The 12,633-nt window shown below is 41.7% G+C and overlaps 2 protein-coding genes across 5 annotated transcripts in view; one reads left to right on the top strand and one right to left on the bottom strand.

Moving 5' to 3' along the window:
* The window catches only part of AP2A2 (adaptor related protein complex 2 subunit alpha 2), a 48,716-nt gene extending 45,021 nt beyond the window's left edge, over window positions 1–3,695 (top strand). For all 4 annotated transcript variants that reach the window (XM_027702776.1, XM_027702760.1, XM_027702769.1 and 1 more), the window contains one exon: window positions 460–3,695. In XM_027702776.1, the coding sequence (XP_027558577.1) occupies window positions 460–537 (78 nt within the window). In that variant the 3' untranslated portion in view covers window positions 538–3,695. The remainder of the gene's footprint in view (window positions 1–459) is intronic.
* A 363-nt stretch (window positions 3,696–4,058) lies between these two features.
* LOC113963250 (mucin-5AC-like) lies at window positions 4,059–12,625 on the bottom strand (the record flags this gene model as incomplete). Its single annotated transcript, XM_027674213.1, has 6 exons — window positions 4,059–4,306; window positions 4,414–4,588; window positions 6,339–6,441; window positions 9,241–9,840; window positions 11,255–11,677; window positions 12,166–12,625. Coding segments are annotated over 6 exons (1,764 nt in total), but the record flags the coding sequence as incomplete, so codon positions are not given.
* Window positions 12,626–12,633: the final 8 nt, after the last annotated feature.

Here is a 12,633-nt window from a genome sequence, read left to right as displayed (position 1 = left end):
AAGAGTGGCTAAAAGAAAAGCATGAACACAATGTTAAGAATATTTTTACTCAAGCTTTTTTGATAGAGGTTTTATCAAAGTTAATTAAGGACTAAAAAGAAGTTTTGGGTGGTAAGTCTTCTGTTCCTTGAAGAAGTGGTTGTAGAGGGTCTTTAAACTTTTCCACAACATTTACTCCTCTTAAAGAAAAATTTTGGACACCACCTTTCTGTTGAAGGCTAAAAATACTATAATAAAAGTAATTCTCTACAAGCATTTGAATATAAGTTTGGTTCAGCCAGTGGTTTGAAAAAGCTGTATTACTCAGTGGCTGGCTGCCTCTGAATGTTTTAATTTGAGGTCTTTTTCCTACCTTACAAAAGCAAGTAGGAGGTAGCTTAGCTTTCATTAGTTGACTGGGCATTCATTTAATGCCAAACTGTGTTTAAAAAGTAAGTAAAATTTTATATTCTTTTTCAGATGTACAGGCTCACACTACGAACAAGTAAAGAAGCTGTATCTCAGAGATTATGTGAATTGCTGTCTGAACAGTTTTAATATTAACCATGTCAGTTTTGGTTTTTCCACTTATATCACTGTCATCATACTGCAAATAAATGTCTTGTACATCACTGTCTGAGTACTGCAATGTTAACCAATACCAGCTCCCTGCCTTAATAGGACTTGACCCTTGTTTAAAATTAAGAATATAAAATGTACAGTACAGGGAAGTGACTTTTTCCATTAAAAATGGCTTTTAGTCTGTTACACAAAGGGTGGGAGGGCTGTTTTTGCTCTTTTTTTTGCAGAGGTCAGGCTTTTAACCTTGTTGAAGGGAAGTTGTTTTAGATGTGGTAATCAAGGGTTTCAGCTGGAAATAGCTAGTAAACATTCTACTTCAGTACCTTTAACAGGTACTTCCTCTGCTCTGAGTTGAAAGAAACCAATGTACTGCTGCTCAGTAAGGTTAATTCAGATGTTAATGTAGAGTCAAAACTTTGTAAAGTTGAACGTTCCCACAAGTTGTCTACTGGATGGGAGGGCAGATTCCAGGATGTGTTTGAATCTGATTCAAGTGAACATTTGTGTTGAGTGTCACCAATCTTTGTATTTGAAAAATGTCACAGGACCAGAGTCTTAAAATATTAACTGTGTAATATTTTACATCTTAATGTTTTCTGATCTTTGGAAAGTGGATTGAAAGCAAAAGCTATTCTTAATCCTTCCGCTTATCTCTAATAATGAGATGAGCTTCTCTGGTAGGTGGTGAATGAGTATATACTTGTTCCTTGTTACTCAGTGAAGTATTTTGTTCTCTGTTTTTTCTGTTTTCCATCAGACTTCATAAGTAATAGTCCTAATGATGTGATACAATTAACTGCAGGGTCTAGTATTGTATAAAAGACGTGAGATGAAATGGGCCCTCGAAGGGCTCTAAGGCATGCACTCTTAGATGAAAATGTAATTTTAAACAATATTTTCCCCAGTGTACATTAATGGTAAAACTTAAGAGGTTGAATAACTGATACCTGAACAGTTTCCTTTCTGTCAGTGGTAAAAATGTCCAACATGGTGTAGAAAACTTCTGTTGAAACTTAAAGTGGAATACTCAAAAATGTTCAGGTTTTTACAACCAGAGTTTTTTTAACTTGTTTCACGTCAGCAAACTCTTCGCAGCCTCTCTGCAGAAGTAAGTGGACAGAAATTTTGGCTCACGCTCCTCAAGCCTCGAGTTGCAGCAAAGGCTGCAAAACCAAAGCAAGTGAGGTAGCCCAGTTAGAAACCGTGGGCAGTTGTAAGTGAGAAGTACAGATCGTGATGAACAAAATCATCTACTGCTGACATGAGAAGTGAACCTCAGATCAAGGTTTCCTCAAGGTTATTTAAAGGCAGCCTGGGACTGGTGTCTCACGCACATACAGACAAGCCCACGGAGTAAAGGTTTTGAGTAAGAGTGATGACACTGAGAATACATTTAAATGAGGCTGCTGTCATACTGCCCAGTGTGCAGCAGGGGACAGGATTCTCCATGATTGAGTGTGCCTTGCTTTTTGTCTTCAGTGCTTTGAGTTTAAATGATGGAACTGGGAGATTATAACTTGATTTGGTTGAAGGCTAGTGATTGTACTTGAGTACAAGTGAAAAATGAGGAACAAAGGTTTTGCTGTGATGTGTGGATTTTGGGGGATATGTTTTGTTTTCCCAGAAATGGCTTGTAACTATGGATATTAAGACTGAAAATTTGGCTAAAGGCTTGGTCATTCTGCAAAAGTTCTCTTGAACAATTGGCCCCTTTAAGGCCTTTTAAATACTTCTTAATTAAGACTCTTTGATCATAAATATTGTCATTGAAAGTCTTCATGAGCAGTTCCTGCAGTCATGTTGGGCAGTTGCAAAATACTAATGGGATACCTTATGTTTTTTCCTCTGGATGCTGTATGTCTCATTATTAGTCCTGTTATGTTAACCATGCTGTTGGCTGCTACATTATAAATCTGATGTGCTGATCTAAAGGGAGTCTTAGCAAAGACAGGGGAGGAGCTTCAGTTTCAACTATTCCAAATCCTGTTGTATATCTGTCCCCCTGAAAAATGTTCTGTGCCCTCATTAAAGGACACCTTGAGAACTGCACTACTTTATTTCACTCTGCTTTGGTTCAATCTGTGCTAAAATGTGCATTAAAATATGGGAAGGAGGGAGGGGTAAGGGAAAAGTGTCTTTTCAGTGGTGACTGTGTTAAGCTTATGACTGTTCACTCTTTATATTAAATGTCAGCTCAATGAAGCCATGAGCAGAAAAGTGAACAAATTAAATACAAATACTTGATTTTTTTTTTTTGTTTGTGAATGATGGTTAACTTACCAGTGATGTATCCTGTCAAGCAGACAAAGTAATTTCTGCAGTAAACAGTGTTATTGTTTTTAAGTGCAGTATTTTCAGGCATTGACATGTGAAAATAACTGAATAGCAAAACAGGTAGCATATGTTCATTCTTGACCTACACTCCAGTATGTAACATTTATGGTGATTGTCTTATTTGTATAAAACAAAGTTCTGTCAAATTAAGTGGAGAATTTTCATATAGAAGACTATATATTAGACTATATTCATCAGAAGAACGTATTAAGATTAAATAAATGATTAGAACAGTAATCAAACTGTCCTTTTTTTGTCTGGGAGCATAAAAGTGTAAGAAATACTTGCATGGAATGGTTGTTGTGAAACAATTGACGTGATTTCTTTCTGAAAACTAGTCGGTTTTGTTCACTTGAATCTTATCTGGTCTAACGATCTCTATTCCCTCCAGTGAGTGAGTTTGGTTTTGTTGCTGTGTTTAGTCACATGTTATAAATACTCTACTGTAAAAAAAAAAAACAAACCAACCAAAACCTTGATGTAAAATCTTTCTTCCTAGAGTGCTTAACAACAGTAAGTACATGAACAGTGCAGACTGCAGTATACTGGAGTAGCAGTGGGATAAGGTTGAGGCTAAACAGCACACACCTGTGTTACATATGAGCAGGAGGTGTAAAAAGTTGATGTCACTGTAAAGAGTATCTAAACTGCTAAATAACATCACTTAAGCTCTAAATGTATGCTTCAGATTCTTCTCTAAAACTTGCTAAAAGGGAAAAAAATATGAGCTTTTGTGCATTCGTACGGCTTTTTCTTAAATGATTTGCAAACAAAGTAATAAAGAATTCTCTTGACTGGCAGCAAGTAGAAATTGCTTCTGAGTGAACCTGTGTCCTGTTAGATGCATATGGGCTTTGATTTCTTGCAGAGAAATGCCGTCAAATTTCTGCATTATCCAAAAGCCACTACATGTCTGTGTTAGTAGGGTTTCTAGGGTGCATGCAGAAACCTCACAATTAGCTTTTGGTTCATGTAGCACCTTGCTTTCCAACAGCAGTCATCTATGGATGACACAAGTGCTGTGTCTACCTTCAAAGGAAAGGGAATGGGTCAGTTCTCCCAGTGAAGTAGTGGGCTATTCCAGAGGTCCTAGTTCAGCTGTAGTGAACCTAACAGACTATTTTCAGTTAAAATAATTGGCCAAATAATGAAAAGTTAGGAAATTCAATTCCTTCTACTTTATTTGAAAGTCAAATTTCTGTTACTGCACAGTGCATGGGCCAGTTTTTAGCCTCCGGTTAAATATTATCACCCTGAACAAGGCCAGACAGTCTCTGACATGGTCTTCCCTCCCCAACTTCACACTGCCCATTCTTTCCTCTCTGCACCCCACCCTCCTGATCAGGAATAATTTATCTGTCAAGTTCATTGACAGTCCAGGCAGCTGCTCAGAAGCCTGATTGCAAGTCTATCCTGGATGATCAGTACAAGAGAACCCAACAATGAGCAGTCACTATGGAAGTATTACATTGTGATCAGTGTTTAATTAAAAAAAAATTGGTATCTGAGGCCTGGCTAGTGTATGCAACTGTCAAAGTTACAAACACAACCACTAAATACAGTTATGTCTGTAGTGAGCCTTTTTCCAGGGTCATCTGGGTCTTGGCATGGTAGTTGGAATTCCTTCTTAAGAAGCTGAAGTGGCCGACAGCAGCCGCATGCTGTGGTGACCATCATGTTCTCAACATTCAGCCTGTTTGGAAGAGAGGAAGAATGAGTTGTCATTTGTATACAGCATTTTAGGCTTCAGGTATTTTCAAGTATTTGCATTTTTTTTTTTCCTGTGGTGGGAGGTTCAGAGGAAAGAGCACAACGCTCAGCTTAATGGTTCTGTCAACTAGAGAACTACAAACAGTGCAGCAAGCGACTGAAGTTCTCATGATGGGTGCTACAAGAGCTCAGGTGTACTGAGCTGCTGCCTTCCTTTTTAAAAGAGGGTGTTCTTGTCATCTATTAGGCCTCAGACCTCACTGGAAAACTAGTAAGATTTGACTTCCCTGTTCTTTGGCCTTCTGAACATTGTAAAGTAACTGTGGATTTAATCTTTTTAAAGCTGTGCACTTGGACTACTTAGAGTTTGCAAAAGGTCTCTGGTATGGTCTGTTAACACAAATGCTAAATTGTGCGTGTTCCCTTTGCGTGGTTCATGGAGGAAGGAAAACCCCTTTCTTCCTCTGAGCAGTTAGCACCAGAATCTAAGCTGGTGACTGCATAGTAATATCAGTTGTGGGTTGTGAGGTCAGTTAAGAAAGCCACGGTAGACTTGCACGTATCTTGCTGACTTCACAGTAATAAAGCACACGTAGGTGAAGTGACTGCTTGAACAGGCAGGCAAGGCTTCGAGTCTTTCACGATACTGCTGTTTTCTTACGCTGTTGATTTCTGACAGTGTTCAGCCTACTGCTGGACTTGGTTCTATCTTTCTCTTTGTCAGTGGGAAGCAGTATAAAGGTAGGCTAGAATTCAGGTATGGGAACAAGAGAGTTAAGGAAAAAATATATTTTTTTAAAATCTCCTTTGAAGGGGAGAAAAGTTTGCTTGGTTTCAGTTAAAGTTGGGGTTTAACTACAACTCTCTAAATTATTGTGACAAACCTTAACTCTAAAAATCTTCCTCGAGGGTTCACAGCCCTTCTGAATATTCTCAGGATACAAAGTCAGTCACTCAGTTTTTAAAATGCTGGGGGACACCTGAACTTGCTTTGAAGGGGATAGCTTTTAGCTTCAGGATTAATTTAAATTAGTTATTGCAAATGCAAAACTCTTCATTGCTTTCCTATTCTTGAACATAGTATTGGCTTGGGTTGTTGGGAATTTAACAATTTTAATTTTTTCCCCCAAATAACTGTGAACTCTAATACTGCTACACTAAGTTTAGTTGTATTGAAGCCTTGGTTTTCTGTTGAATAGTCTCCTACAGGGCAAGCAGAACTGCACAGGCTCAGACAGCACACTTGTAATTATAAAATATACCTGAATTACATTAGTAGGAGAATGTTATGAAACAACTGAAGTGACATTATGTACCTTAGATGAAATTTCTTATTTTACTTTGAAAACAGGTATTTGTAGTCTAAACAACCTTTTCCATCTTTAAAAAGCAAACAAATAAACAAAACCAAATCCCAACAATCAAAACAACAAAATAGCCCCCCAAACCCGCAGCATTGAGGTCTGTTTATTTTTTTTAAAAAACAACACAAACTTAAGGAAGTGACATGACATTCCTTCTTTAGAATGTAAATCCCTGTGCAATAAATGACCTTATTAACGTTGGGTTTAGTTACCTGCTTTATATGGCAACATGATATATTACTGGGTGGATTCTAACCACATGTTCCTCCCTGACTTTTAAGGAGCAGTAGTTCATAAAATACCACTCCTTACAGATGACTAAGTAAGAAAAACAACTTCAGTACTCTACAGCCTCTGAGCTATCCTTACTTTGTTGAAGATGGACATGATCCTTCACATCGGCTTAAAGTGACATTTGCAGAACAGCCTTTGTAAGTTATTTTTTCTTCATATTCAACTTCTCTACAATGATCTGTCAAATGTAAAAAAAGAAAGAATTATAGCAGAAATTTATCTTGGTCTTCTTGAGTGACCTTTGTTAGATGCCAAAAGCCTCCATACTTGGTTTCATGGAACACCATTCTTACTGCATGAGATAATTAACAAGTCACAAGCAAGTAACACAGCAAGAGGAGGTTTTAAACTGGGTGCTGAAGATGCATGAGACTCTTACCATGGAGGACAACTAAGAACACAGAGATTGCTGGAATTACAAATGAGAAAAAAAATTCCTGTTAAGAATGTAAATTCAGTCCAGCAGGAAAAAAACTAATCCTCTGCTTAGAACGTTAAGATGCATGTAAAACAACCAGCTGTCTCATTCTCGTGGAATTATTTCTGGTTTTCAGACTTTGTAGTAGATTTTACTTACTGGAAAAATGCTTAGCTTACTCATTTTAAGGGTGTAAGTTTTTGTAGGTGGACAGAAGTTCACAACTTTCCTTACAAGACAGAATGCCTAATGCTACATAGCAGGTACTGATGTACCAATCTCATATTTTCTCCTGACTTGAAGCATGACACTTAAGCACTGTATGAAGCTAAAAGCTGACTGAAAACATAGGTTTTCCAAGGAGTTTGAACACAGTGTTTGAAGTTTATTTTAAGGAGAAAAAAGATGTTGAATACTACAAAGGCAATTCATGCACCGCTCACACTTGCTCCTGCACAAGGATCTCTTGAGCACATTCAGGTTCTGTGGTTAAAGAAAGGTTATAGATGAAACCTGAACACTGTTGCAGGGAAGACTCAGTTAATACTGTAGTATATGTTTGGGACTTTCTTATTGGAAAATAAAACAACTAATAACTGGACAGTAGACTAAGACTGCAAGGAGCAAAGTTAGTAATGCTAGGTTGGGAATGTAATGTTTGGAAGCACTTCTCTTAGGAAAAGAATGTGAACAAAATCCAAAGCAGGCCACTAAACCGTAACTATACTGTAGAAAATCCTTCTGCTTATGAGAGTTCCTACTTGGATTCTCATTCTGTGAGGTGAAAATCATGAGGATGAAGGGCAAGCAGGGTCAAATTCTGCCTCCTTGGGTGAAACTGTCATTTCCCAATGGTCGAGCAGTCAGTGAATTTGAGGCTCTTTTCTGCTAGAACTGCAATGAGCCTCTTTGGTACTGCAGCACTTGTGTGACAGCAGGATGAAGGACAGACTTGCATTTAATCACTTCTCTGCAAGTAGGTAATTCTGCCATGCCTTGTGGCTGAACTGACTGACCTGGCCAAGCTGCACTCTGACAATGTTAATGGTGAAAATGGAGACGAAAGGTTCAGCTACAGGTAACTGTACCCACTATTGTATATTGATTCTTACATCACTCTTTGAGAGTAGTAGTTAACCACAAATACAGTTTTCTTACATGACTATTTGGAACCCTTTGTATAAATCAGTCTTCTGGATTAAGACTGATGTCTTGGTTGAATGGAGCGTGGTGTTCTGCTTTGTTCATTTTTCCTTCCTGTTAGAGTTCCTGGTTCAGTGGATCTGATTGTAATGACAAAATGAAGGACTTTGTGTGAGGATTCACAACAACTAAGGAAGTAGCATATTCGTCTGTGGAAAAGTTTTGAACACATGCTTCAAAGACAAAAAGATACAAATACTTATAATCTCATTATTAAGCAGGGTAGAAAAGGGGCAGGCCTACTAGGATGCTGCATATCTCTCCTGATTCTTGAAAAAAATAAGGCAAGTGAAGAATGTGCTTTCTTTAGGAATTAAACACACAGAAAATGAGAACAAGCATTGAAGTCAGTATATGACAGCAGACAAGGCAATAGGGAACAAGGCAGGATAATGTGGCTAAACTACACGTTCCAGATAGTTTCTCCTTTGTATGTTGAAAGCTCCCAAAACAGAATGCAAAGTGGCTCAAACTGAGATGTTAACTCTTCTCTTGGTCCTCAAACGGTAGTTAAAACAAACACACAAAAATGAACCATACAGTAAACCTACCTTCCATTCATAGATTGAACAGTGCATGTGTCACTCTGGTTTATTCTTAGAAGGTGTTAACCCCTATCCTAGAAAGCATTGAATAAAAACTGCCTCATTGTTTCTAAATAAGAGTAGAAACTAGGCCTCTGCTACTTATACAGGATACAGTTAAAATCTTAGACACCTCTTGTGCATCCACACCATGTTCCTGACTCCTGTACTGTGGATCCTAAAGTAGGACAGTTCCATTTCAAAGTAGTAGATAGATATTGCTTTGTGTGCATCGCTTTACATGAAATGGTGTGGAAATTATAGAAAATAGTATTCCTTCAGTCAGAAAATATTAGGTGATTAATTATGCACAGGAACCAAAAAACATCTCTGTACCTTAGAAACTGTGAAAACAGTATCCAGCAGAAGAGAACAAAAATGCTGAACTGTGCAAAGTATATGAGAGCTAACAAGAGGGCTGCAAGGTAAGTCAAAAGATACCTTTTATTTGAACAGGCTGTCTTTCTTACAGTGCTTTTGAAGATTATAAAATAGAGGTTCTGTGACTCTCCTGATCTGCATCCTGTTAGGCTCTTTAACGCATAGTTTTTAATGTCTACAGTATTGTATAGCAGGGAACCAGCTTAAGAAATCTAAGACATCAGACAACTACTCTACAAAAAGTAACTGCATAAGGGGCAAAAACAAAAGATGGAGCCAATGGGTACAAATGGTATCACAGATAAAGAATATGTAAAGAAAAAATTCATCCACTCGTGAAAAAAAAAGGTATTAAAAGCATGATATAGGAAGTGCTATGGATATACATTACCATGTGGAACTGTCAATGGCACAATAGAAGACAAGGACGTTGAAAGTCTAGAGGTGAAAGAAGGAGATGATGTCGTGCGGGCAGTGGTTAATGTTGTTGTTTGCAAGGTGCTCCTTTCAGCCGACTTTGTAGAAGCAGTAGTGATCACAAGGGGAGCAAATGTCGTTGTAGATAAAACAGTTGGGACCAACACTGGAGTGGATTTGGCAGAGATACTGGTAGGAACGGCTAAAGATGATGTTTTGCCATATGGAGGCAATGTGGTGTTTTGGAAAGAAGAATACGGAGTGCTCTCGGCAGACCTAAATGTGGAAGTAGTGAGGGATGTAGGTGTAGGCATTGTGCTGACGGTTGCGGACAAAGAAGGGAATGTAGACGAGGCAGTAGATGGCAGCCACGTGCTGAGTGGGCTGCTGGGGGCAGGCGGAGAACTGGGATTTGGAGATGTTGTGGTCAGAGGGAGTTCTGTGCTGCTTGGTGGGCTGGTCTCTGTGGAGACAGAGGTCTTGGAGGTGCTGCTGATGAAGGTGACAGCCGTGGTCTTCTGTGTGGTCAGAGGTGGCTCAATGTGTGGCACGGTTGACTTTTTATGGGTGAAGGCTGTTGGGAGGAAAGCACAGGTCAGTTGAGAATGAGGGAAAGAGGGGGAGGGAAAGGAGGTGGGCAGAAGCCTTGGGCTAAGGCAATAAGCAAGAAAAGCAGCCCTATGTTGCACTGTGTATTCCTGCGAAAAGAGGGAGGTTTGGACTTCTGTCTCCATCCATAAGACTCCACATCACACTTCAACTCAGTCATGGCCCCTTGGCGTGCCAGGCAATGGTTGGGTGACCCTAGCTGAATGTAGTGCCCAACCAGCCTCTCGCTTGCTCCCCCTCATCGGGCATTGTGGAGAAAATTGCAAATACCAAAGCAAGAATATCCAAGTGCGTCTGGATCAAGACAGTTTTTAGAAGTGAAGAAACTAAAGGGAAAACAAACCAAGACCCACTCACGAGGTGCAAAGGCAGTCACTCACCAACTCACTCTGCTGGCCAATGCCCAGCCAGTCTCCAAGCAATGGCTACTTTTGAAAAAGTGCCCTGCCCCCCCATTGCACTGCTCAGCATGACTTTCTGTGGGATGGAGTGTCTCCTTGGCCACTGGCTTTGGGCTATGCTGGTTGTGTCCCTGAGGGATCTCATGGCCACCCCTTGCCCACTCCCCGAGTGGCAGAAGGAGAAACAGAGAAGGCCTGGATGCTGTGCTAGCACTCCTCAGCAATCTCTAAAGCACTTTTGTGCCATCAACACTGGCTTGGACCTGCATCTATAACACAGCATCAGGAACCCTGCCAGGAACAGAAATTGGCTCCACCCCAAGCAGAGTCATTGCACAGGCCCAGGACTACACCAGGAACCAGGATGGCCAAAGGCAGTGGGAATGGAGGGCCCAACACCTAAACAAATGCATAAGTAAGATGTGGTTCTTAGATGGAAGGATACAAAAAGGGAGGGAGGGAGGGATGGAGGGATGGAGTGAGTTGGGAAAAGCAGGCAGGAGAGGTCCAGAGAAGGGATACAAAGATGATCATGGGACTGGAGCATCTTTCATATTTGGAGAGACTTGGGGAGCTGGACCTGTTGAGTTCAGAGAAGGGAAGGGTGAGAGGGGATCTCATCATTGTATACAAATATCTCAAAGGCAGGTTCCAAGGGGATGGTGGCAGACTTTTTTGGTGGTGCCCAGTGACTGGACAAGGAGCAATGGCCATGGAATAAAACACAAGTTTATCTCAACCTGAGGAACAACTTCTTTATATTGATGGTGGCAGAGCAGTGGAACAGGCTCCCCAGGGAGATTGTGGAGTCCACCTCTCTGAAGACAGTCAAAACCCATCTGGATGAATTCCAGTGTAACCTGCACTAAGAGACCCCTTCTTAGCAAGGGGTTGGACTAGATGATGACCAGAGGTCCCTTCCAATGCTGAGAATTCTGGGATTCTGTGAGCAGTGGGACACAGAGGAGTGGGTCTTACCAGGCTGTGAGGACACAGTTGAGAAGGGAGAAGGAGCAGAAGATGGCACTGTGCTGGTTTTGACTGTGGTGGGTGCAGAGGCCTCTGTTGTAGGAGACTCTTGTGGAGCACTTGTCATTGGAGATGAGGGCTTGGGCCTCAGCGTTGTAGGTGTAGGCCTGGGGCTGGTGCTTGGAGCTGCTGTGGAATAGACTGTGGAAGTGGGAGCAGATGGCAGCCGGGTGCTGAGTGGGCTGCTGGGGGCAGGTGGAGAGCTGGGATTTGGAGATGATGTTGTCACAGGGAGTTCTGTGCTGCTTGGTGGGCTGGTCTCTGTGGAGACAGAGGTCTTGGAGGTGCTGCTGATGGAGGTGGCAGCTGTGGTCTTCTGTGTGGTCAGAGGTGGCTCAGTGTGTGGCTCAGTTGACTTTTTATGGGTGAAGGCTGTTAGGAGGAAAGCACAGGTCAGTAGAGGGTGAGGGCAGGAGGGGAAGGCAGAGCAGGTTGGCACAATACCTTATACTGTGAGCAAAAATGGCAGCACTGTGCTACAGTGATTATTCCTGGGAAAGAGGGCAGACTGGGAATGTTTCTCGCCAAAAAAGGATCTTGCCTGTTGGTACTTTCCAACAGGCAAGATCCCTCTGCCTCTTCCTGGAAAAGGACCCTTTTCCAGATGTGCATGTCTATTCCTTCATGAAATAGGCAGAGTCTATGGACTGCTGAATCCGAGACTCGAAGGCCAGGCTAAGTGGGAGAGACCAGGGCCTCATGGCAATACCAAAGTGAGGCCGCACTACAGTGCCAATGTGAAAAGAATGGGGAGTGGAGAGCAAAAACTACAACAACAGTGCAAGTGACCTGCACTGCTACAAATGAAGAAGGGAAAAGAGAGCAGGCAGAAGCAGCGAGACAGGTAGGAGGAGCCTTACCAGGCTGTGAGGAGCTCAGCCATGTTGAGGACACAGTTGAGGAGGGAGAAGGAGCAGAAGATGGCACTGTGCTGGTTTTGGTTGTGGTGGGTGCAGAGGACTCTGCTGTAGGAGACTCTTGTGGAGCACTTGTCAATGGGGAAGAGGGCTTGGGCCTCAGGGTTGTAGGTGTAGGCCTGGGGCTGGTGCTTGGAGCTGCTGTGGAATAGACTGTAGAAATGGGAGCAGATGGCAGCCGGGTGCTGAGTGGGCTGCTGGGAGCAGGTGGAGAGCTGGGATTTGGAGATGTTGTGGTCAGAGGGAGTTCTGTGCTGCTTGGTGGGCTGGTCTCTGTGGAGACAGAGGTCTTGGAGGTGCTGCTGATGGAGGTGGCAGCTGTGGTCTTCTGTGTGGTCAGAGGTGGCTCAGTGTGTGGCTCAGTTGACTTTTTATGGGTGAAGGCTGTTGGGAGGAAAGCACAGGTAGGTC

Source organism: Neopelma chrysocephalum, unplaced genomic scaffold (assembly GCF_003984885.1).
Source record: "Neopelma chrysocephalum unplaced genomic scaffold, ASM398488v2 Primary Assembly neopelma1_24, whole genome shotgun sequence".
In the NCBI taxonomy this organism is placed as follows: Eukaryota; Metazoa; Chordata; class Aves; order Passeriformes; family Pipridae; genus Neopelma; species Neopelma chrysocephalum.
The sequence above is the reverse complement of the archived record's forward strand: the minus strand, read 5'-3'. Positions and strand labels throughout refer to the sequence as shown.